The sequence below is a fragment of the Mastomys coucha genome, unplaced genomic scaffold (genome assembly GCF_008632895.1).
Source record: "Mastomys coucha isolate ucsf_1 unplaced genomic scaffold, UCSF_Mcou_1 pScaffold18, whole genome shotgun sequence".
Taxonomy (NCBI): domain Eukaryota; kingdom Metazoa; phylum Chordata; class Mammalia; order Rodentia; family Muridae; genus Mastomys; species Mastomys coucha.
The window spans coordinates 58,337,823-58,361,023 of NW_022196900.1; the positions used below are offsets into that span (position 1 = coordinate 58,337,823).

The 23,201-nt window shown below is 37.5% G+C and overlaps 2 protein-coding genes across 8 annotated transcripts in view; one reads left to right on the forward strand and one right to left on the reverse strand.

The window, feature by feature from the left end:
- The window catches only part of Angptl3 (angiopoietin like 3), a 7,778-nt gene extending 5,617 nt beyond the window's left edge, over nt 1–2,161 (forward strand). Inside the window, exons 6-7 of the mRNA XM_031377920.1 lie at nt 1,452–1,718; nt 1,992–2,161. Of these exons, the coding sequence (XP_031233780.1) occupies nt 1,452–1,718; nt 1,992–2,161 (437 nt within the window). The remainder of the gene's footprint in view (nt 1–1,451; nt 1,719–1,991) is intronic.
- The window catches only part of Dock7 (dedicator of cytokinesis 7), a 206,303-nt gene that overhangs the window by 110,295 nt on the left and 72,807 nt on the right, over nt 1–23,201 (reverse strand). For all 7 annotated transcript variants that reach the window (XM_031377915.1, XM_031377919.1, XM_031377916.1 and 4 more), the window contains 2 exons: nt 22,796–22,889; nt 21,625–21,787 (listed from right to left, as the gene is read on the reverse strand). In XM_031377915.1, the coding sequence (XP_031233775.1) occupies nt 21,625–21,787; nt 22,796–22,889 (257 nt within the window). The remainder of the gene's footprint in view (nt 1–21,624; nt 21,788–22,795; nt 22,890–23,201) is intronic.

Below are 23,201 nucleotides of genomic sequence, written 5' to 3' on the forward strand. Positions count from 1 at the left end.
CTGGAACTCACTCTGTAGACTAGGCTGGCCTCGAACTCAGAAATCTGCCTGCCTCTACCTCCCAAGTGCTAGGACTAAAGGTGTGCGCCACCACTGCCTGGCTACCAAAAACCTTTTTAAGATTCAGTACTACTTGATTATTTTTAAAACTCTGTATTCATGGTACTACTTAAATCCCTAAGAAAATGGTATTTTGCAGTTCTAATTATTCTGGGATTGAATTTAACACTAAAATAAAGGACTGACAGTTCAGAATGTTGGTTTATTTCTAATTAGAAACTAACTATTCCATTTATAATCCTAAAGTAAAGTTTCCTAACTCAATAGTAATAATATTTCTTCTTGTCATTGAATACTTCAATATAGGTTGTATAATGATTTACTTAAATTACTACTGTTCTTAATCCCAAATAGTTTTAATTATAGAGAAAAATACTATTAACAAAACATTCACATTCACAGACTTTAAATTTACTAGAGTCTTTTTCTATGAATAAAACTTCACATTTGAGAAAAATGCTATCACTATTATCTAAAACTGGACACATAAAAGCATTCTCTTGACTGACTGTGGACATATTAATGAAGAGCTGATGGTAATGTAGTGTCTATATACTTAAGGAGGTACAAGTGAGATATTACTCTCTCAATGACCAAACCTAAAAATATCTGTAATGATGTAATGTGTCATATATAAGACATTTTGTAAAATATATCTTTTGAAATAAAGTTGGGGTTAATCAAGATAAGATTTCAATACAGACTTAAACACAGGCTTAATTAATACTAAGGGAGAAAAAGTCACACTTAATGCTGGGAATATAGTTCAGTGGGAAAGTCTTCCTCAGCACATGCATAAAGTCAGATTCAGTCACCAGAACTCAAAGAAAACAAGACAGACAGACAGACAGACAGACAGACAGACAGATCAATGAATCAATAAAGCAACAGAGGGAGACAGGAAGGGAGAGACAGTACATATACCCAGACACAGACATGAGTTCACAAAAGTCTGTGTTAATGTATGTTTAGAAAGGATTTGTTCTGAGTTTTTCAGGTAGGCCCCATGTCCAGGATGAACTTCCACAGCTCTGAGTAGGAGAGGACTTTAAACAGCAATCCTTTCTGCCTCCACCCCCCAAGTACCAGCAGTGCAAGCACACACCCTAACACCATAATATAAAGACTTTTACAAGACTTCAAAGGAATCCAGGAACCAGAACTAAACTCATTTACATCAACAAACTGAAAAGAATGACACAAACTGGCCAAGAAAAAGGATTGTACATACTTGTAATCACAGCACTTTGGTGGGAAGATATCAACTTTGAGACCAGCCTGGGCTAAATAGCGAGACCCACACCTACCCACACCCCTACCCCACAAGTCAGACAAGACCTGATCTGTAGTTAACATCACTCAGGGGGTTTTTCCCCAACTTTTCTCTTTAGGAGAATTTTGGTTGGGCCTAGAGAAGATCTACGCTATAGTCCAACAGTCTAACTACATTTTACGACTCGAGCTACAAGACTGGAAGGACAGCAAGCACTATGCTGAATACTCCTTTCACCTGGGCAATCACGAAACCAACTATACACTGCATGTGGCTGAGATTGCTGGCAACATCCCGGAGGCCCTCCCAGAGCACAGAGACTTGATGTTTTCTACATGGGATCACAGAGCAAAGGGACAGCTCTACTGTCCAGAAAGTTACTCAGGTAACTCATTAATGACAACACTTTTTTTCTTCAAAGTCTCCCCTACGGTTTTAGCTATTATCTATAACATGCTCTTTAAAATACTAATCTCAAGCAAGCATTTTCTCCAAAGACAAAAAATCTGTTGATTGTAGTTTCAAGTGTCAATTCTGGTTCAGCTATTTTACATGGAATGTTCCTCACTATGTTGATGGTGTATGGGAGACACACAGAATAATGAATACTGGGATACACACATCCACAGTATAATAACCACATGTCTATCTTCTTTAGGTGGCTGGTGGTGGAATGACGTATGTGGAGAAAACAACCTAAATGGGAAATACAATAAACCCAGAACCAAATCCAAACCAGAGAGGAGAAGAGGGATCTACTGGAGGCCTCAGAGCAAGAAGCTCTACTCTATCAAATCATCCAAAATGATGCTCCAGCCCATAACCTAAGAAGCTTCAATTGAACTGAGACAAATTAAAAGACCAATAAGTTAAATGTTAAAGTCCTCCTGATATCTGTAGTACAGTAATCTGGTATTAAATCTTTAATGGAAATCTTGAGAATTGAATTTCAATTAACTTTAAAATTAGGTATCACCACATCAATGTAACACAATTTATCTTTTCAACCAAACTCCTACAGTATCATTTGTTCAAGTTCGTGATATGGGAATCAATTTAAGAATCAAATCATCTGGGACTGGTGGTGCACGCCTTTAACTCCAGGTTTCAGGAGGGAAGAGAGGCAGGCAGATCTCTGAGTCTGAGGCCAGTGTGGTCTACAGAGGATGTTCCAATACAGCCAGGAATACACAGAGTAAACTTGCCACAATAAAACAAAACAACACAAAATGAAACCAAAACAAAACAAACAAAAACAAGAACCATGGTTCCAATCTAAATAATAACTAATGGGTAATAAATCATTCTTAAATTAAAAACCTTAGAACTTCAATTAAAAAGAAGTTTATGGTAAACTTCAAAAAGTGGTATTTTACAATTCTCAAATGCTATATTACTACTTTCAAAATTAAGCCCAGAGTTTTTAGAATACGTATCTGTAATTGGAACTTTCAAAATTATGCTTCATTTTTCTACAATATAATCTGGAGTAAATGATTTTGAAGGACATCACGTAAGAAAGCTATGGGCAGCAACGCATTTGTACTAGGCTCTGTGTCTACCAACACAGTAGGTCCAGGTTACTTGTTGTGTTGACTCTTCAGAGTCAAGATATGCTAAGAATAATTTAGCATGTACTTAGCTTATCTATACCTTAAACATTTTATACATTTTAACACTTAATACTATGACATGTTAAGTGACATCTGTTAGAACATGGTAAGAATGAGAGCCTTTGTAGCATTAAATGGAAGTCTATTCAGAATTTATTATCTCTGGACAGGATGTAGATCTAATATTTTGTGGGTTTTTTAAATTACTTTTTATATTGGATATTTTCTTTATTTATATTTCCAGTGTTATATATATATATATTTCCAGTCTCCCCTCTGGAATCCCCTATCCCATCCCCTCTTCCCCTGCTTCTCCACCACCCACCCACCTATTCCCACTTCCTGACCTGGCATTCCCCTACACTGGGGCATCCAATCCCCTCAGACCCAAGGACCACTCCTCCCACTGAAGTCCAATAAGCCCATCCTCTGCCACGTATGGGGTCCGAGCCATGGGTCCCTCCATGTGTGACTCTTTGGTTGGTGGTCCAGTCCCTGGGAGCTCTGAGGAGACTGGCTGGTTGACACTATTGCTCCCTCCATGGGGCTGCAAACCCCCCTCAGCTCCTTCAGTCCTTCAGTTCTACAACACCTCCATTAGGGACCCTGCACTCAGTCCAATGGTTAGCTGTGAGCATCCATCTCTGTATTTGTCAGGTTTTGGCACAGTCTCTGAGGAGATAGCCATATTAGGCTCCCATGAGCAAGTGCTTCCCAGCATCAGCAATAGGGTCCAGGTTTGGGTTTGGCAGTCTCTGGATGGCCTTTCCTTCTGTCTCTGCTCCACACTTTATCTCCATATTTCCTCCTGTGAGTATCATATAGACTTTGGTCTTCCCTCTTCTTTTAGGCTATTTCAAACTTTTGGGCTAATATCTACTTATCACTGGGTGCATACCATGTGTTCTTTCGTGACTGGATTATCTCACTCAGGATGATACTTTCAAGTTCCATCCATTTGCCTAAGAATTTCATGAAGTGATTGTTTTTAATAGCTGGGTAGTACTCCATTGTGTAGATGTACCACATCTTCTGTATCCATTCCTCTGATGAGGGACATCTGGGTTGTCTCCAGTTTCTGGCTATTATAAATAAGGCTGGCATGAACATAGTGGAGCATGTGTCCTTATTACATGTTAGAATATCTTCTGGGTATATGCCCAGGAGTGGTATAGCTGGGTCCTCAGGTAATACTATGTCCAATTTTTCAACAGACCAATTTCTATATTGAATAGATAGGGAGAGAGTGGGCAGTCTTGTCTAGTCCTTGATTTTTGTGGGATTGCTTCAAGTTTCTCTCCATTTAGTTTCATGTTGGCTACGGGTTTGCTGTATACTGCTTTTACTATGTTTAGGTATAGGCCTTGAATTCCTGATCTTTCCAAGACTTTTAAAATGAAGGGGTGTTGAATTTGTCAAATGCTTTTTCAGCATCTAATGAAATGATAATGTGTTTTTTTTTCTGTGAGTTTGTTTATATAGTGGATAACATTGATGGATTTTTATATATTGAACCATTGCTGCATCCCTGGGATGAAGCCTACTTGATCGCGATGGGTGATTGTCTTGATGTGTTCTTGGATAGGGTTTGTGGGAATTTTATTGAGTACTTCTTCGACGATGTTCAAAAGGGAAATTGGTTTTAAAATCTCTTTCTTGGTTGGGTCTTTGTTATGGTTTTGGTATCAGTGTAACTGTGGCTTCACAAAACGAATTGGGTAGGGTTCCTTCTGTTTCTATTTTGTGGAAAAGTTTGAAGAGTATTGGTATTAGGTCTTCTTTGAAGGTCTGATAGGATTCTGCACTAAAACCATCTGGTCCTGGGTTTTCTTTTTTTTGTTTGTTTGTTGTTGTTGTTGTTGTTGTTTTGATTGGGAGACTTTTAATGACAGCTCCTATTCCTTTAGGGGTTATAGGACTATTTAGATGGTTTATCTGATATGATTTAACTTTGGTGTTTGGTATCTTTCTAGAAAACTGTCCATTTCACCCAGATTTTCCAGTTTTGTTGAGTAAAGGCTTTTGTAGTAGTATCTGATGATTTTTTTTTTAATTTCCTCAGTTTCTGTTGTTATATTTCCCTTTCCACTTCTGATTTTGTTAATTTGGATACTGTCTCTGTGCCATCTGGTTAGTCTGGCTAAGGGTTTAACTACCTTGTTGATTTTCTCAAAGAACCAGCTCCTGGTTTTTTTTGATTCTTTGTATAGATCTTTTTGTTTCTATTTGGTTGATTTCAGCCCTGAGTTTGATTATTTCCTGCCCTCTACTCCTCTTAGTTGTATTTGTTTCTTTTTTTTCTAGAGCTTGCAGGTGTGCTGTCAAGCTGCTAGTGTATGCTCTCTCCAGTTTCTTTTTGTAGGTGCTTACAGCTATGAGTTTTCCTCTTAGCACTGCTTTCATTGTGTCCCGTAAGTTTGGGTAGGTTGTGCCTTCATTTTCATTAAATTCTGAAAAGTCTTTAAATTCTTTCTTTATTTCTTCCTTGACCAAGTTATCATTAAATAGAGCATTGTTCAGCTTCCATATGTATGTGGGCTTTCTGTTGTTTTTGTTGTTATTGAAGACCTGCCTGCCATGCCTGGGTTTATGCAGTAGATGATGGGGATGTGAACTCAGTTCCTCATGCTTATGCAATGGACACTTTCCTGACTGACTGAGCAGCTCCTCTGTCCCAATACAATCCTTATAAATGTGGTCCTCAAGCCTTCTGTCTACCTTCATAGACTGTTTTCCATGGATAAAGTTCCCAGCTCTATATATTCAACCCATCATCTTTGTTCATATCTCCTTTTCACACTACTCACTAGCAGCTCCCCCCTCTGCTACCCTACAGATACATCAAGCAGCAGCCCAGCCCTTTTCAACTCCTCCCCTCCCCCTCTGTACCTCACACCCTTCTAACTTTGATAACCATCAGCATCACTACCAGGCTCTAAGTCACAGTGAGTCTGGCATGTAGAAAATGTTTTTTGTTCTTTTTTGTTTGCTTGATTTCTTTACTTGAACTTGTAAAAACACTTTCTTGTATTGTTTGAAATGTTCAGAAAAGTTTTCTTCTCAAGGATTGTCATTAGCCTGATCTATTCCTAGCCCATTAATTTTATTTCCCACTCAATCATGCTTCAGCAAGTTTATCATGACATCTTACCTGTTTTGTTTATGGTTGCCTACTTTAGAAATACAACAGCTGAAAACAATTGAAATACATTCTTGGGGCTGGCGAGATGGCTCAGCGGGTAAGAGCACTGACTGCTCTTCCCAAGGTCCTGAGTTCAGATACCAGCAAGCACATGGTGGCTCACAACCACACGGAATGAGATCTGACTCCCTCTTCTGGTGCATCTAAAGACAGCTACAGTGAATTATGCCAGAACGAGTGGGGCTGGAGTGAGCAGGGCTGGCAGAGGTCCTGAGTTCAATTCCCAGCAGCTACACACATGATGGCTCACAGCCATCTGTACAGCTACAGTGTACTCTTACACATAAAATAATCTTTAAAAAAAAAAAAAGAAATACATTCTTTAAAAGATTTTAGAGCTAAAAAATATTGACCTGCCACTAAAACACAGGCTCTTATTACATACTGGTCATATCTCATATTCCATAAATCAATCTTCATAGAAAAAATTATGTTCCCTAAAAGTCTCTAGAAATTCTGCTCCTAGGCTATGAGTCACATTTCTTCTGTGGCTTGTACAAATGCCCTACACGTACACTCTCACGGGAATATTAGAATAACACGTGTCTAAAGAACAAGATTCAAATCTTTCCAGCAATTCAAGGTCCCTGGAACTTGACACCAATTACCTCTTTAAGTTGTCGAGTCAGGGACCAGGCGTTCAGCCCAGCTGGCCTCAAACATGCCTTTCTCAGTTTCCTAAGGTCAGGGAATGCATGTGTGCAGTACCATGCCTGGCTCCTCTTTTAACAATTTTCCCCAACAAAACATTGTTCTTCTGAAATAAAAATGTATGTACTTTAAAACATCCTATAAGCATTTTCCTAATTAATCCTATCTGTCCACAGTTCCTCACTCCTTTCCTGATTGGACAGGAAGTATTCTGAGGGACAGCAATCTTCCTTCTTCCACAAATGTGGTAAACGGTGGCTTGTTACCTCTTTGAATGAGGTAGGACTTGTATCTCCAGCCCTCAAAAGGCAGCACTGCATAGACAAAAAGGAAACCTAGCAGATTATAATAGTAATTCAAAAACAAAAATCAAAAGGCTCGGAGCATCAAATCTTCATCTACCTAAACTCAGGGGAATCACTGTTAAAATCCCACACCAAGGGCTTACTCTTAGCCAATATAAGGGCCAGTATACACACATCATCCCAGCCTCACGAGCTGCTGTAGAATCTATTTACATATTTTCTCATACTACAACAAGCATATTTTCATGCTGACATCTTCCTAGAAAGTAGGCAGGTGGCAGTCAGTTTACTCAAATATTAGTAGATATGTTTTCATTAGCTAATATTTATTAAATTCCTACTTTATACAACTTATTCAAAATTTATATTACTATATATGGTACCTTCTGTACAGAATAATAGTATTACTTTGTGCTTGGTTTTTGGTTTTTTTTTTCCTGCATCACTAATACCCATAAACAACACACTTCTGAATGCGTGTTCAGAACACAATTCTGTTAGTGATTATCTAACACTGCAGTTTTGAAAACTGAGTCATCACACAATTGCCTCTTTTAGCAAAGTCCAAAGTATTCTCCGTGGGGGCAATTACCTAGGGCAAAATTACTCAACTGGTCTCAGCTGTGCTGTTCAGGGTTATGACAGTGGAGTTGACAAGTCCCCACATTGTACCTACATAAGGTATTACTTCAACTGAATTTTAGAAAATATAAAATATAACAAAGAATTCCATCTTAACCATAAAAACTGTTTGCTACAGTTCAAATGCTCTAAGGTAGTAAAAATGATAACAAATGTCAAAATGATAGGGTTTACTGAATCAGCAATAAACAACCTTAAAGGTATAGAATTGTTGCTGTTCATCTTCAGAGAATTACACACACAGGAATAAGCACCTGCCAAGGCTGCCTCACTGGGTCGTCATAAATGGTCTTACAAACAGTGTTAAACACATGCACAAACTTCTAAACACTGGATCTTATGTTGTCACTTTTTAAACTCCTGTGTAATCTGTACAAACACTTCCCAAGGAAATATTTTAATTTTTAGGGAAAATGAATAAAACTTTTCTCAGGCTGCTCTTATTTCTGGGACATTATCTCTCCCTTGGGAGCTTGGGATAAAACAACCACCACCTTGATTTTTCAAAAACACTTGGGTGGCAATACAAAACCGCCAAAAAGTTGGCCTCTCTACTGTTTCTATAGGTTCTATAGGTTTTCTTAATTTTCAGTACCATCATATGAAATTAAGAATGTAGAAAATGAACCATAGCAGTATGAGCAATATATAAGAACTCTGATATTGAAAAACTATACATATTTTTATATCCCAACTACTATGGCTATCTCAAAATACTGCTTAGAAAACAAGTTCTTTTGATTGTATCAGAGTAAAGAATGTTTTAGTTTCATAAGGAATATAACTAATATCTTGATCACTTCAATTCAACATAATTGGTTTCTTTTGTTAATCAATGTATTTTATGCACTAAACTATGATTTCAGTAGTAAGATCATAGGATTTACATATATAAAAAAAACAATTAACATTTTCTCTGCAAAGGGAAATCTACCATAATCCAAAGACAAGCTCTAAGAAGCAAGTGTCACATGATTCCCATGTATTCATAATGACCTGGTCTGACTTGAAATAACGGGAAAGTGTGAGTACTACATTATAAGCTTATCAGACAATTCAAGGGAAAACTTGGTAATTTATAATTGAAAGTATTCTCTTAGGGTCTGTCCAGGATCTTCTGGCTTTTAGAGTCTGTTGAGAAGTCTCGTGTAATTCTGATATGTATGCCTTTATATGTTACTTGGCTTTTTTCCCTTACAGCTTTTAATATTCTTTCTTTGTCCTCTACATTTAGTGTTTTGATTATTATGTGGTGGGAGAAATTTCTTTTCTGGTCCAATCAATTTGGCATTCTATAGGCTCCTTATACTTTTATTGCCATCTCTTTCTTTAGGTTAGGGAAGTTTTCTTTTATGATTTTGTTGAAGATGTTTTCTGGCTCTTTGAACTGGGAATCTTTACCCTCTTCTATCCCTATTATTCTTAGGCTTAATATTTTCATTGTGTCCTGAATTTCCTGATATTTTGGGTTAAGAGCTTTCACACTTTGTATTTCTTTGACCAATGTGTCAATATCTTCTATGGTATCTTCTATGACTAAGATTCTCTCTTCTATATCTTATATGAAAATATATTTTAAAACTAACATTTGTTATTGTGGCTACTGTAGTCCTTATTTGTCATAGAAGCATGCCCATATCTACTGGGATATGTGTGTGTGTCTGAAATTTCATATACTAGATCATTTAAAATGATCTTAAATCAGTTCATAGACAATGAAATCACTGGTGTTTAAGAAGAGGAGGACCCATTCTACTAACTGCAAAGGGCAGCATCATACAAACTGTTTGCTTTTAATTGAATTCACACTGATAATTGCCACTGTCTCTTACAGTCTTAGTTACATCACATTTGCTAGCCACACTTAAAAAAAAAAAAAAAAGAGATCTCAATAGAAAAAACAAAGATACAAAAGTTCAACAGGCAATCACAACTAAGGCTATTGTTGGGAAAGAGGGCAGCTCTCACTGTCTGCCAAGAATATCATGTGCTATGTGGACATGTCTCAAAAAAGCAGATGTCAATAAAACGCAACGATTTGCTCAATTAGATGTACCTTGATCTAGTACAAATCAAAAAGCTGCAGAAGTAATCAAGACATGATGTAGAACACAAGTAGTGCTGCGAGGAATCTACTATCTAACTTCTAAGTGATGCAAACATTTAATAAAATCCCAGTAGCAGAGAGCTCACTGTTTGTTTATCCTAATGTAAAAACTGCACACGGTCTTTTATCTGACACTGAGATAGCATATGCAGTCATTTGAGGTAAGCCTCATTTACATGGATTATTAGTTCTATGCCTTCCAATTCCTTATTGCTAAGATACTATATATCATCTACCACCGTAAAGGACTTTTAAGACTTGACTCTCCTGAGTTAACTCTAGTCAAACCTAGCTGACCAGCTACACAGGAAAAGTCTGTCATCTAACTGCGACAGTCTACCTATATCTCTGACTTGAGAAACAGAGATGGAAGAATCCTCAATATTTAGTAGACTAAATATCAACCCAACAACTAAATACCAATCCTCTCTTAAACAATACACATGTGGTTATCAGTGTCATGAACACTGAAGATATGAGTAAAAGCACAAAGCTCGACAATGCTAACTTTCATAGTTTTCCTTTATATTTTGTATTTTGTTTATCATGGGGGGGCATATGCACAGCCCATATGTAGAATTCATAAGACAAATATGTAAAATTGGCTCCTTCCTTCCACCATGGCTTCTAGAGGATAAAACTTTGGTCAGCAGGCTTATCAAGTAAGTACTTTCACTCGGTGAGCCAGCTATATCACCTGTACCCTCCTTTTTAAAAACATCTTTTTACCTATTTATGTCTCTAAAGTCCAATATCATCATACTTTTCAAACCAATCGCTCTGAAGCCATGTAATGCATGACCTACGACATATGGGATTCCATTTTCCCAAGTCAAGAGAAAGAAAGTCAGCTGATCTTAGTTTTAAAAATCACTTAAAAATACATCTGGTCATAAAATATTTGTTATAGGAGCTGTTCTCCCAATGTTTTTTAAAGTTAAACAAACACTTATACCAGCTCAAATCACACAGAAATTATTTCTTTTTATAATGTGGTAACTGTCTCTTAAGTAGTTTTATAATAAATGTAGTTTTTCAAAAAGAGAAACTTTGGAGGCAGGGCATTGAATCAGGTTCTCTCTATGTCTTGGAACTCACTACACAAACCAGACTGGCTTTGAACTCACAGAGATCTGTCTATTTCTAACTCCACAGTGATGGAATTAAAAGACTGTTTTACCATGCCTGGCTAAGAGAAACGTTTGAGCAACAAAATAGAAAAAAAGCCAGCCAAGAATAATGACCAGAATGCTACTTCTGCGGTTTTGTTGGTTTGTTCTGTTTGTTTTTAGGTTAATGACCCAAGGCTTTTACTTCACTAAGAGGTCCACAGGCTGGCCGATAAGCCTAAAGGATCACCTCAGAGCCCACTTCTCCATCTCCCTAGCCATGAGCTAGGGAGCCATGAGCCTCCTTCTGTTCCCTCTGCTTCCTCCTCTGGAACAGTCAGTACTCCTGTTCAAACTCCTTAATGAGGTATAGATAGCTCATTCCTTGTGCTCCAGGAAGCCATAGTCTGTTGAGAAGCTGGGCATCTACAGGGGGTTAGGCTCCACTGAGGCATCTACAATATAACACTGGGCCAGGTGTGCTCCCCACCAACAGCCATTCTCCTACTTCTGTGTTTCAATGTAATTAATTTTCTTTAATTCCCTGAAGATATTCTTAAACCAGGAAATTAATAATTTCATCCTTAACCAAACGATACATCATTCTTGCTTCAAAAGTGCAAAAAATTAAGAAATGTAGTAACTTGGACATTCTATATTACAATTTATAGTTTATTAACATCAAGTCCTTATGAATCATATACTGAATTATACAAAACTCTAATCTGAAGCAAATTTATTGTGATTGAAAATAATAAACTTGGCCTGGAGAGCTGACTGGTAGCAAACATGAATGTCTGAGTTCTTATCTCCAGACCCTCATAAAAGCTGACAAGACATGGTGGTAGTCTATACTCCCACCAGTTGGGAAACAGAGGAAGGGGACCCCAAGGGAAGTTTGGCTAGCTATATTAACAAGAATCAGAGAGCTCAGGTTTAGAGAGACCTTGCCTCAGTACACAGAGTGGAGAGTGATGGAGGAAGACACGCTCAAGTTCAAATCTCCAGACCCATGTAAGAATACACAAACAGAAAGAGAGAGAGAGAGAGAAAGAGAGAGAGAGAGAGAGAGAGAGAGAGAGAGAGAGAGAGAGAGAGAGAGAGAGAGAGAACAAGAACAATGTACTTAATTGCATGTGTACCACATGTGCATGATGCATCTACTTGTAATTCCCTTCAGGAGAATATAAACATCAACATTAAAACTGGACAGACACTTAAAAGCCTCACTCGACAAGTTTTTCCTCACTTGGTGAGCCCTACACTCAACCCCATTCAACTTCTACAAGACGATTTTCTCAAGTATTCCTAATTCCTACTAATTCCTGAATACAATTCTCTATATGTTATTTATATCATTACATCATGTATACTGTAAAACATTAAAAATTATAGAAAATGATGATTCAGATTTTGAGGCAAAAGTATAAGATAAAATTAGTTTGACCTGCTTTAATAAATGTATATCAAACAATAATCTAGAAATGAGAATATTTAATTTTATCCATAACATGCAATTATATATGTTGGATATTCTTTGTCCTTTAGCATGAAGACGGTGAAAAATGAATCAGTGCCTAGATTTCAGACCAAATAAACCTTATTCTCAGCCTGATGATTCTCCATGGTCAGAAAAATACCACCAAAATTATGTAGATTATGACTTCTATGAAACTAAATAAAATGATTTAAATGAAAATAATTAGGATAAATAGCACTAAATAATTGTCATCTAACACTAAATAGTATCAACACGAAAATTTAAAACATAAGGTATAAAGGAATAACTGGAAAAAGCCTTTAGAAGAAACATGAGACACAAAAGTTTGCCAACGGGGCTGGAGAGATGGCTCAGAGGTCAAGAGCACTGACTGATTTTTCTGAAGGTCCTGAGTTCAAATCCCAGCAACCACATAGTGGCTCACAACCATCCGTAATGAGATTTGACACACTCTTCTTGTGTGTCTGAAGACAGCTACAGTGTACTTACATACAACAATTAAATAAATCTTTAAAAAAAAAAAGTTGCAAACACAGTATCAGACAATTAAAAACCAGTCCTTACAGGGAAGAGATAAGCCACATGCTCAAGATACCAGTAAAAATGATTTACAACTTAGAATTCTGTACCTAAAAAAACTGTCAATCTGGGAATAAAGATTCAGAAAATTATACCAGCAAGTGAGGAAACCTGTGTTTGTAGATGTTGACTGGATAGGCCAGAGCAGCAATCATCTGAGCCCAGGTGCTATAGGAGGCCATCTTGGACAGCCTGGTAAGACCTCATCCCACAAATAAACACAGGTAATTAATGAAATAAAAACACTATCAGGTACATTTTTAAAAGTACCTTCCATACATCATATTTAAGAAGGCATTGAAAATTCTCAGTAAAATAAGTATACCCAGAAAGAAAAATATAGGAAATGTGACTCCGTTAGAGGGTTAAACAAAATCTCTAGAACAATGGTAAATAATGGATAACAAATAGTAGTAAATAATGTCTAGATAATAGTAAGTAATGATAGAAAATCTGCAAGATAATGGTAAACTGGCTTCTACACAAAAACTACAGTCAGTCTGGTAAGCTTCAAGCACGTCAATGCACACAGCTTCAAGGCAGGAAAGGATCAGCCAGCTGCAGTTCTGACTGCACTGCCTGATATGTCAGCAAGTTTTAATAATAAACATAGAGAGTAGGAACAAAATAATGTAACTATTCTAGGATAAAGTATGAGCTGCAGGAAACAAAGGAATAAAATCTAGTCATCTACATGGCTCAGTTGTGAAAGTTATGTAACAATCATGAACCCACACAAACTAAAACTGACACCCAACATAGGAACAGACTTAACCTGGAAGTGATGTCAATATAGAGATAGTAGAATTTAAATCTCTCTTCAATTTTAAACCTTATTCTACTCTATGAAATTTATATTCATATAATTCTTACAAAAACTATTAAAATGTAATTAAGTAATAGTGAAAAGCAGAAACATGAAAGAGAAGACAACTCAAGGTTCCTAATTACTATTTTTTCTGACTCTGAAATTCTTCAAGCAAAGGTAAGAGGAAGAAACACAAATTGTAGGAACTCTTGTTGAATCTCCTCTTGTAGATGAGCAGCAGAGCAGAAGGCCTGTGAATTCTGCAATATACTTCGGGTATGAAATCTATTCTTTTTTTTTTTTTTTTAAGGATTTTTTTTATGAGGTGCCTTCTTTATTTACATTGCAAATTTTATCCCCTCCAAAAACTCCCCTATCCCATCCCCCTTCACCCTGCTCACTGACCCACTGACCCACTCACTCCTGCTTCCCTGTCCTGGCATCCCCTACACTGATGCATCACGCTTTGACAAGACCAAGGGCCTCTCCTCTCACTGAGGTCCCAGAAGGCCATGTGCTACATACGTGCCTGGAGCCATGGGTTCCTCCATGTGTACTCTTTGGTTGGTGGTTTAGACCCTGGGAGCTCTGGGGCTACTGCCTGATTCATATCGTTGTTCCATCTATGGGACTGCAAACCCCTTCAGCTCCTTGGGTCCTTTCTCTAGCTCCTCCATTGAGGACTTTGTGCTCAGTCCAATGGATGACTGTGAGCATCCACTTCTGTATTAGTCAGGCACTGACAGAGCCTCTCAGGAGTCAGGCTCCTGTCAGTAAGCACTTGCTGGCATTCACAATAGTGTCTGGGTTGGGTAACTGTATATGGGATGGATCCCTAGGTGTGACAGTCAGTGGATGGCCTTTCCTTCAATTTCTGCCCCAAACATTGTCTCTGTATTTCCTACCATGGGTATTTTGATCTCCCTCCAAGGTATCCACACTATAGGTCTTCCTTCTTCTTGAGCTGCATGTGGTCTGTGAATTATATCTTGGGTATTCTGAACTTCTGGGCTAATATCCACTTACCACTGACTGCATGCCATGTATGTTCTTTTTGTGATTGGGTTACGTCACTCAGGATGGTATTTTCTAGTTTCATCCATTTGCCTAAGAATTTCATGAATTCATTGTTTTTAATAGCTGAGTAGTACTCCATTGTGTAAATGTACCACATTTTCTGTATCCATTCCTCTGGTGAAGGACATGGAGGTTCTTTCCAGCTTCTGGCTATTATAAATAAGGCTGCTATGAACATAGTAGAGCACAGGTCCTTATTACATGTTGGAGCATCTGGGTATATGCCCAGAAGTGGTATAGCTGGGTCCTCAGGTAGTCCTATGTCCAATTTCCTGAGGAACTGATTTCCAGAATGGCTATACCAGCTTGCAATCCCACCAGCAATGAAGGAGTGGTCCTTCTCCACATTTTTGCCAGTATCTGTTGTCACCTGAGTTTTTGATCTTAGCCATTCTGACTGGTATGAGATGGAATCTCAGGGTTATTTTGATTTGCATTTCCCTGATGACTAAAGATGTTGAACATTTCTTTAGGTGCTTCTCAGTCATTCGGTATTTCTCAGGTTGAGAATTCTTTGTTTAGCTCTGTACCCAATTTTTAACAGGGTTATTTGATTCTCTGGAATCTAACTTCTTGAGTTCTTTGTATGTATTGGATATTAGTCCTCTATTGGATATAGGGTTGGTAAAGATCTTTTCCCAATCTGTTGGTTGTCATTTTGTCCTATCGACAGTGTCCTTTACCTTACAGAAGAATTGCAGTTTTATGAGGTCCCACTTGTCAATTCTTGATCTTACAGGACAAGCCATTGGTGTTCTGTTCAGGAAAATTTCCCCTATGCCTATGTTCTCGAGGCTCTTCCCCACATTCTTTTCTATTAGCTTCAGTGTATCTGGTTTTATGTAGAAGTCCTTGATCCATTTGGACTCAAGCTTTGTACAGGAGGTAGGAATGGATTCTTCTACATGCTAACCACCAGTTGAGCCAGCACCATTTGTTGAAAATGCTGTCTTTTTTCCACTGGATGGTTTTAGCTCCTTTGTCAAAGATCAAAAGACCATAGGTGTGTGGGTTCATTTCTGGGTCTTCACTTTTATTCCATTGATCTACCTGCCTGTCACTGTACCAATACCATACAGTTTTTATCACGATTGCTCTGTAGTACAGTTTGATGTCCGGGATGGTGATTCCCTGGGAAGTCCTTTTATTGTTGAGAATAGTTTTTGCTATCCTAGGTTTTTGTTATTCTAGATGAATTTGGAAGTTGCTCTTTCTAACTCTATGAAGAATGGATTCAGAATTTTGATGGGTACTGCATTGAATTTGTAGACTGCTTTTGGCAAGATGGCCATTTTTACTATATTAAGCCTACCAATCCATGAGCATGGGAGATCTTTCCATCTACTGAGATATTCGATTTCTTTCTTCAGAAACTTGAAGTTCTACAGATCTTTCACTTGCTTAGTTAAGAGTCACACCAAGAAATTTTATATTATTTGTTGACTATTATGAAGGGTGTTGTTTCCCTAATTTCTTTCTCATCCTGTTTATCCTTTGATAGAGAAGGCCACTGATTTGTTTGAGTTAATTTTGTATCCAGTCACTTTGCTGAAGGTGCTTATCAGGTTTAGGAGTTTTCTGGGGGAATTTTTTGGGTTCCTTAAGTATGCTATCATATATCTGCAAATAGTGCTATTTGACTTCTTCCTTTCCAATTTGTATCCCTTTGACCTCCTTTTCTTGTCTAATTGGTCTCGAATGGACATAGAATACTACATTGAAAAGGTAGGGAGAGAGTGGACAGTCTTATCTAATCCCTGATTTTAGTGGGATTACATCAAGTTTCTCTCCATTTAGTTTGCTGTTGGTTACTAGTTTGCTATATATTGCTTTTACTATGTTTAGGTATGGGCCTTGAATTCTTGATCTTTCCAAGACCTTTAAAATGAAGGGGTGTTAGGTTTTGTCAAATGCTTTTGAGCATCTAATGAAATGATCATGTGGTTTTTTTCCATGAGTTTGTTTATATGGTGGATAACACTGATGGATTTCTGTATATTGAACCATCCCTGTATCCCTGGGATGAAGCCTACTTGATCATAATATGTTCTGATGTATTCTTGGATTCGATTTGTGAGTATTTTATTATTTTTACTTCAATATTCACAAGTGAAATTGGTCTGAAGTTCTCTTTCTTTGTTGGTCTTTGTGTGGTTTAGGTATCAGAGTAATTGTGGCTTCATAGAAGGAGTAGTGTAGTGTTCCTTCTGTTTTTATTTTGTGGAATAGTTTAAAGAGTATTGGTATTAGGTCTTCTTTGAAGATCTGATAGAACTCCACACTAAACCCATCTGGTCCAGGCCTTTTTTTGGTTGGGAGACTGCATGAATGCTTCTATTTCTTTAGGGGTTATGGGATTGTTTAGAACGTTGACCTGATCCTGATTTAACTTTGGTACCTGGTATCTGTCTAGAAAATCATCCATTTCATTCAGATTTTCCAGTTTTGTTGAGAATAGGCTTTTGAAGTAGAATCTGATGACTTCTTTGATTTTCTCATGTTCCATTGTTATGTCTCCTTTTTCATCTTTGATTTTGTTGATTTGGATACTGTCTCTGTGTCCTCTGGATAGTTTGGCTAAGGGTTTATCTATCATGTTGATTTTCTCAAAGAACCAGATCCTAGTTTGGTTGAATCTTTGTATAGTTCTTTTTGTTTCTACTAGGTTGATTTAGCCCTGAGTTTGATTATTTCCTGCTGTCTACTCCTCTTGGATCTATTTGCTTCTTCTTGTTCTAGAGTTTTCAGGTGTGCTATCAAACTGCTAGTGTATGGTCTCTCTAGTTTCTTTTTGGAGGAACTCAGGGCTATGAGTTTTCCTCTTAGCACTTCTTTCATTGTGTCCCATAAGTTTGGGTATGTTGTGGTTTCATTTTCATTAAACTCTAAAAAGCCTTTAATTTCTTTCTTTATTTCTTCTTTGACCAAATTATCACTGATTTGTTCGACTTACACGTGTATGTGGGCTTTCTGTTGTTTATGCTGTTATTGAAGACCAGCCTTAGTCCATGGTGATCTGATAGGATGCATGGGATTATTTCAATCTTCTTGAATCTGTTGAGGCCTGTTTTGTGATGGATTATATGGTCAAATTTGGATAAGGTGCCATGAGGTGCTGAGAAGAAAGTAGAGTCTTTAGTTTTAGGATAAAAAGCTCTATAGATATTTATTGAATACATTTGTTTCCTAACTTCTGTTAACTTGACTGTGTCTCTGGTTTCTGTTTCCATGATCTGTCCATTCCATCTGCTGACAGTGGGGTGTTGAAATCTCCCACTATTATTGTGTGAGGTGCGAAGTGTGCTTTGAGCTTTAGCAAAGTTTCTTTTATGGATGTGGGTACCCTTGCATTTGGAGCATATTATGTTCAGAATTGTGAGTTCATCTTGGTAGATTTTACATTTGATGAATATGAAGTATCCCTCCTTATCTTTTTTGATAACTTTAGGTTAAAAGTTGATTTTATTTGATATTAGAATAGCTACTCCAGCTTGTTTCTTGGGACCATATGCTTGGAATATTATTTTCCAGCCTTGTGCTCTGAGGTAGTCTCTGTCTTTGTCACTGAGATGGGTTTCCTGTATGCAGCCAAATGTTGGGTCCTGTTTATGTATCCAGTCTGTGAGTCTATGTCTTTTAATTGGGGAATTGAGTCCATTGATGTTAAGAGATATTAAGGAAAAGTGACTATTACTTCCTGTTATTTTTGTTGTTAGAGATGGAATTATGTTTATGTGGCTATCTTCTTTTGGGTTTGTTAAAAGAAGATTCTTTTTTTGCTATTTCTAGGGTGTAATTTCCCTCCGTGTGTTGGAGATATCCTTTTATTATCCTTTGAAGTGCTGGATTTGTGGAAAGATATTATGTGAATTTGGTTTTGTTATGGAATACCTTGGTTTCTCCATCTATGGTAATTGAGAGTTTTGCTGGGTACAGTAGCCTGGGCTGACATTTTTGTTCTCTTTCAGTCTGGATGACATTAGCCCAAGATCTTTTGGCATTCATAGTCTCTGGTGAGAAGTCTGGAGTAATTCTGATAGGTCTGCCTTTATATGTTACTTGACATTTTTCCCTCAATACTTTTAATATTCTTTCTTTGATTTGTACATTTGGTGTTGTTATTATTATGTGATAGGAGGAATTTCTTTTCTAGTCCAATCTATTTGGAGTTCTGTAGGTTTCTTGTATGCTTATGGGCATCTCTTTCTTTAGGTTAGGGAAGTTTTTATTTGTTTGTTTGCTTTTATTTTTTTTTTCTTTTCTTTTTTCTGAGACAGGGTTTCTATATATAGCCCTGTCCTGGAACTCACTCTGTAGTCCAGGCTGTCCTCGAACTCGGAAATCCATCTGTCTCTGTCTCCCAAGTGCTGGGATTAAAGGCATGCACCACCACTGCCTGGTTGGGAAGTTTTATTTATGATTTTGTTGAAGATATTTACTGGCCCTTTAAGTTGGGAATCTTCACTTTCTTCTATACCTGTTATCCTTAGGTTTGGTCTTCTCATTCTTATTCTCTCCTTATTTGTGTGTGTGTGTGTGTGTGTGTGTGTGTGTGTGTATGTGTTATTTTTTCCTGCATTTCATCTTAAGATGTAAGGTCCAGGACTACACTCACATCGAGTAACAATTACATGAAATAATGTATGTTCTGAACTCTTCCAAGAGAAGCAAGTGTCTTACTTTTTTTTTTAAAGATTTATTATTTAATGTATATGAATATACTGTAGCTGTCTTCAGACACACCAGAAGAGGGCATCAGATCCCATTACAGATGGTTGTGAGCCACCATGTGGTTGATGAGAATTGAACTCAGGACCTCTGGAAGAGCAGTTAGTGCACTTAACCACTGAGTCCTCTCTCCAGCCCAAGTGCCTTATATTTTATTAATATAAAACCTTAATAGCCCATATGCAGCTTTTCCTAAGTCACCCAGAGTAAAGTGGCACCAGAAGTACAGCCATAACATCCATAATTCAAAACGTCATTCTCCTACCAATCTATAGTTTCATAGTTTTTAGCTCACTGAATAAATATTATGCTTTCTATATTCTAGGACTGATGCTGAAAGTAATCTGTAAACTGTGAGTCCTTGCCCTTTACAGTAATTATAATCAAATGAAAAACTCCTCTCATAATCATACATGTAACCCCAGGTGATGGCATAGGCAGGAGATCTGGAGGAGGGGGAAGTAGACTCCTTAGCAGTGAGGTGGTGACAACCTCCATGAAGTGGTATGTGAAGGAGCAAGTAAAGACAGGAGGAAAAACAGAGAGGCAAAGAGTCTGATGGAGAACTGTTAGACAAAACTGGCTTTGCTCAAGGACAAACTGAAGGTCACTGAAGTGAAAATGAAGTAAGGAAACAAAGAATTCCAGATTATGAGAGAAAGGCAGGGGACAGATTATATAGAGTCTAATATAGGACAGTAAGGAAATAAATACATTTTCTACTTGTACTAGAAGCCACTTAAAGACGGTCTAGTGTGTACTGTGTAAAATCTCGTTAGGCACAATGTCAAGGACTGACTAAGGCAGGAATGGAAGTAACACAACCTAGGGAGGTACAGCAAAATCAGCAGCTATACAACATGGAAGTGTCTAACTACATGTGACTAGTACGAATTTTAAGTATGGCTAAAATATACACAAGATGTTGAAAATAGTGAGAGAGAAGAAAAACATTATTTTTGTATTCTATGGTATTTATATTAAGTAAAATTATTAAAATTTATTACTTTCACCTGATTATAAGTACACAACAATTATAAAATTGTAAGTTATAAATGTTTTATAATATTTCTACCAAACAGTGCTGCTCTACATGGTAACTTGCAGTAGGTTTAAAAGGGTCCACTGGTAAAAGCATTGGGTTAAAGGTCCGTTTTAAAAGTAGAATCTATATAACGTGTTTACCAAATGAAATATAAGTAAGGAAAGAAGTAAAACCTCTGATTCCAAAAATCAGAGCTTAAGGAACTTGAAAAATGTCAGCAGTATCTCTGGGGTGGAGACGCTGAGTCTAGAAGGAAACCCAAATGCCACTTTAGATTATCTCTGAGCTATCCTGCTAGATTTCCCAATAGAAATGTCAAGTCATGACTTTAGAAGAAAAAAGGGGTGGGAGGGGCATTGTTCACACGCAGACTATGCACATGCAAGCCTACAGCTGCACAGTATGCAGCCTGAGAAGCCGTGTGTAATAATGGTTTACTGCTCTTGACATAGTATACACTCAGCTAGTGCTGACTGTCTGCAACATGATGCCAGAAGCCCATATATTAGATTTTTGTGAGATCCAAAATTCTACTAATACTGAGAATTTGAGGAAACATGAATTTGCAGTTCAAATGCTTGAATCAAATAGCCCCAAAATTAAATACAGGCTACCACCAAACTAAAATGTGATGCTCAGCAATATTTTAAATGTGTCTATCCTTTAGTTTAATTGCCTAGAATATGAGGATGATATTTTGTAAGGTAATTAGCAGTATTCCTAGCACATAGGTAGCACTTATTATACTAATATAATTGTGCTGTAAGCAGTAGAAGGTATAAGTTAGAAAAAGTAAAAAATATATATATATATATATATGATTTCTTATATATATATGATTTCTTAAAAGTTTAATTCTAGTCTACTTTAATATTGAGATATACAGCATTTTATCCCAGAATTCACCAAAATTGGGTATCTTACCTGTAAGTTGTATTTGGAACATAGACATCCCTGGCAGGAAATTCTAAAATCTCTCTGGTGGGCCTGACACGGCTGTCGGGGTACAGCTTCACCTGAAGCAGCTCTGGGGTTAGGCAGTAATGGGGATTTTCAGGTGCAGGAGAAATGTCTATCTTCAGCTGAGCTGCAGAAAATACATTATAAAGTCAATGTGAATATAAATGTTCTGTGATGCCTACACTTGGGTCTGAAGTGCTTCTCAAAGGTTTTTCCAACAAGATGTGGTACTGCTAGGGCATGGCTGATGTTAGGAGGTAGGACCTAGTGGAAGAAATTATGCAGTAGAGTATGCCCTTAAGAAGCATCCCCTGGTCCTTCCTTACTTCCATCTACTTCTAGGCACCATAAAATAAGTAGCTTTGCTCAACCTATGTAGCTTCACAAAAGTGTTCTGCTCTACATGGGCCTCAAAGCAGAGGCACTCAACTAAAGGCTGAAAGCTGTGGGAAGATAGGTCAAACTAGACCTTCCCTCCATTTAAGTTGATTAGCCTTAAGTAATTTATTCTCATGTGAGGCAGTCTATCACAGTGACAGAATGTTGACTAACGTAGATAAAATGTTCTTAGAGGAACTTCAATATTATTTTGTAAAAAATCTGGGATGAACAGTATAGATAGAACTTAGATTATTATTATTAAGAACTTAGATATAAGCTGGTCAGTGGTGGCACACACCTTTAATCCCACCATTTAGAAGGCAGAGGCAGGTGATTCTCTTGAGTTTGAGGACAACAAACCAAGATGTTGGGTGGGCTCTAGCATAGACTGGACAAGGTTTCAAGAAGTGACCTGCTTTTCAGCTTGACAGGCTCTTCAGACGCTGTCATCAGGTTTAGCGGGCTCCTGGACAGTTCTATTCTGGACTGTTTGCTCTACCAACCCTTTTTTTAACACTTATTGTTCCAAATTCACTTTAAGCCACAATTATAATTCATCGTTCTCATTTTAGAACTCAGTTAATAATGGTAATGAATCCTGAATCCAAGCTGTTAGCTAACATGATAATGAGATGAAAAATGTGAAAAACATTGAGCACACAAAGATGTATGAGTCAGATGAATAAGAAAATGAAAACATGATAGCAAATAATTATCAGTGAGAATTACCATATCACTCAAAATCTGAAAATACCTGTAATTGGTCTCAGCCTCCGTAAGACAGAAGACGGCCTTCTCATATCAGCAAGGAACTTGTACAGGTCCTCATCACTTAAGCGGTCTCCTTCCTGATTTCAATGACATTGAGAAAAAGTATTTAATAAAACAAAAGGAGGAAACACACACTGGCTTCTGCATAGTGCTGTCAGAGGGAGAGATTAACATATTCAGGGAATGAAAATCTTCCAAGGTCTCTTGTTTCAAACCTGACTGAGATTTGTAATGCTACCAACCATTTTAATTTATGAATATAGTTATGATCTATTACTTAGCCTATAAATTATCATAGGACATCTAGCATACAGACAGCCAATGCAAGTTAAAGGTAGGGAGGGTATAAATGGAAAACTAAAACTGCAGCTGTAAGATAGAACCAAAAG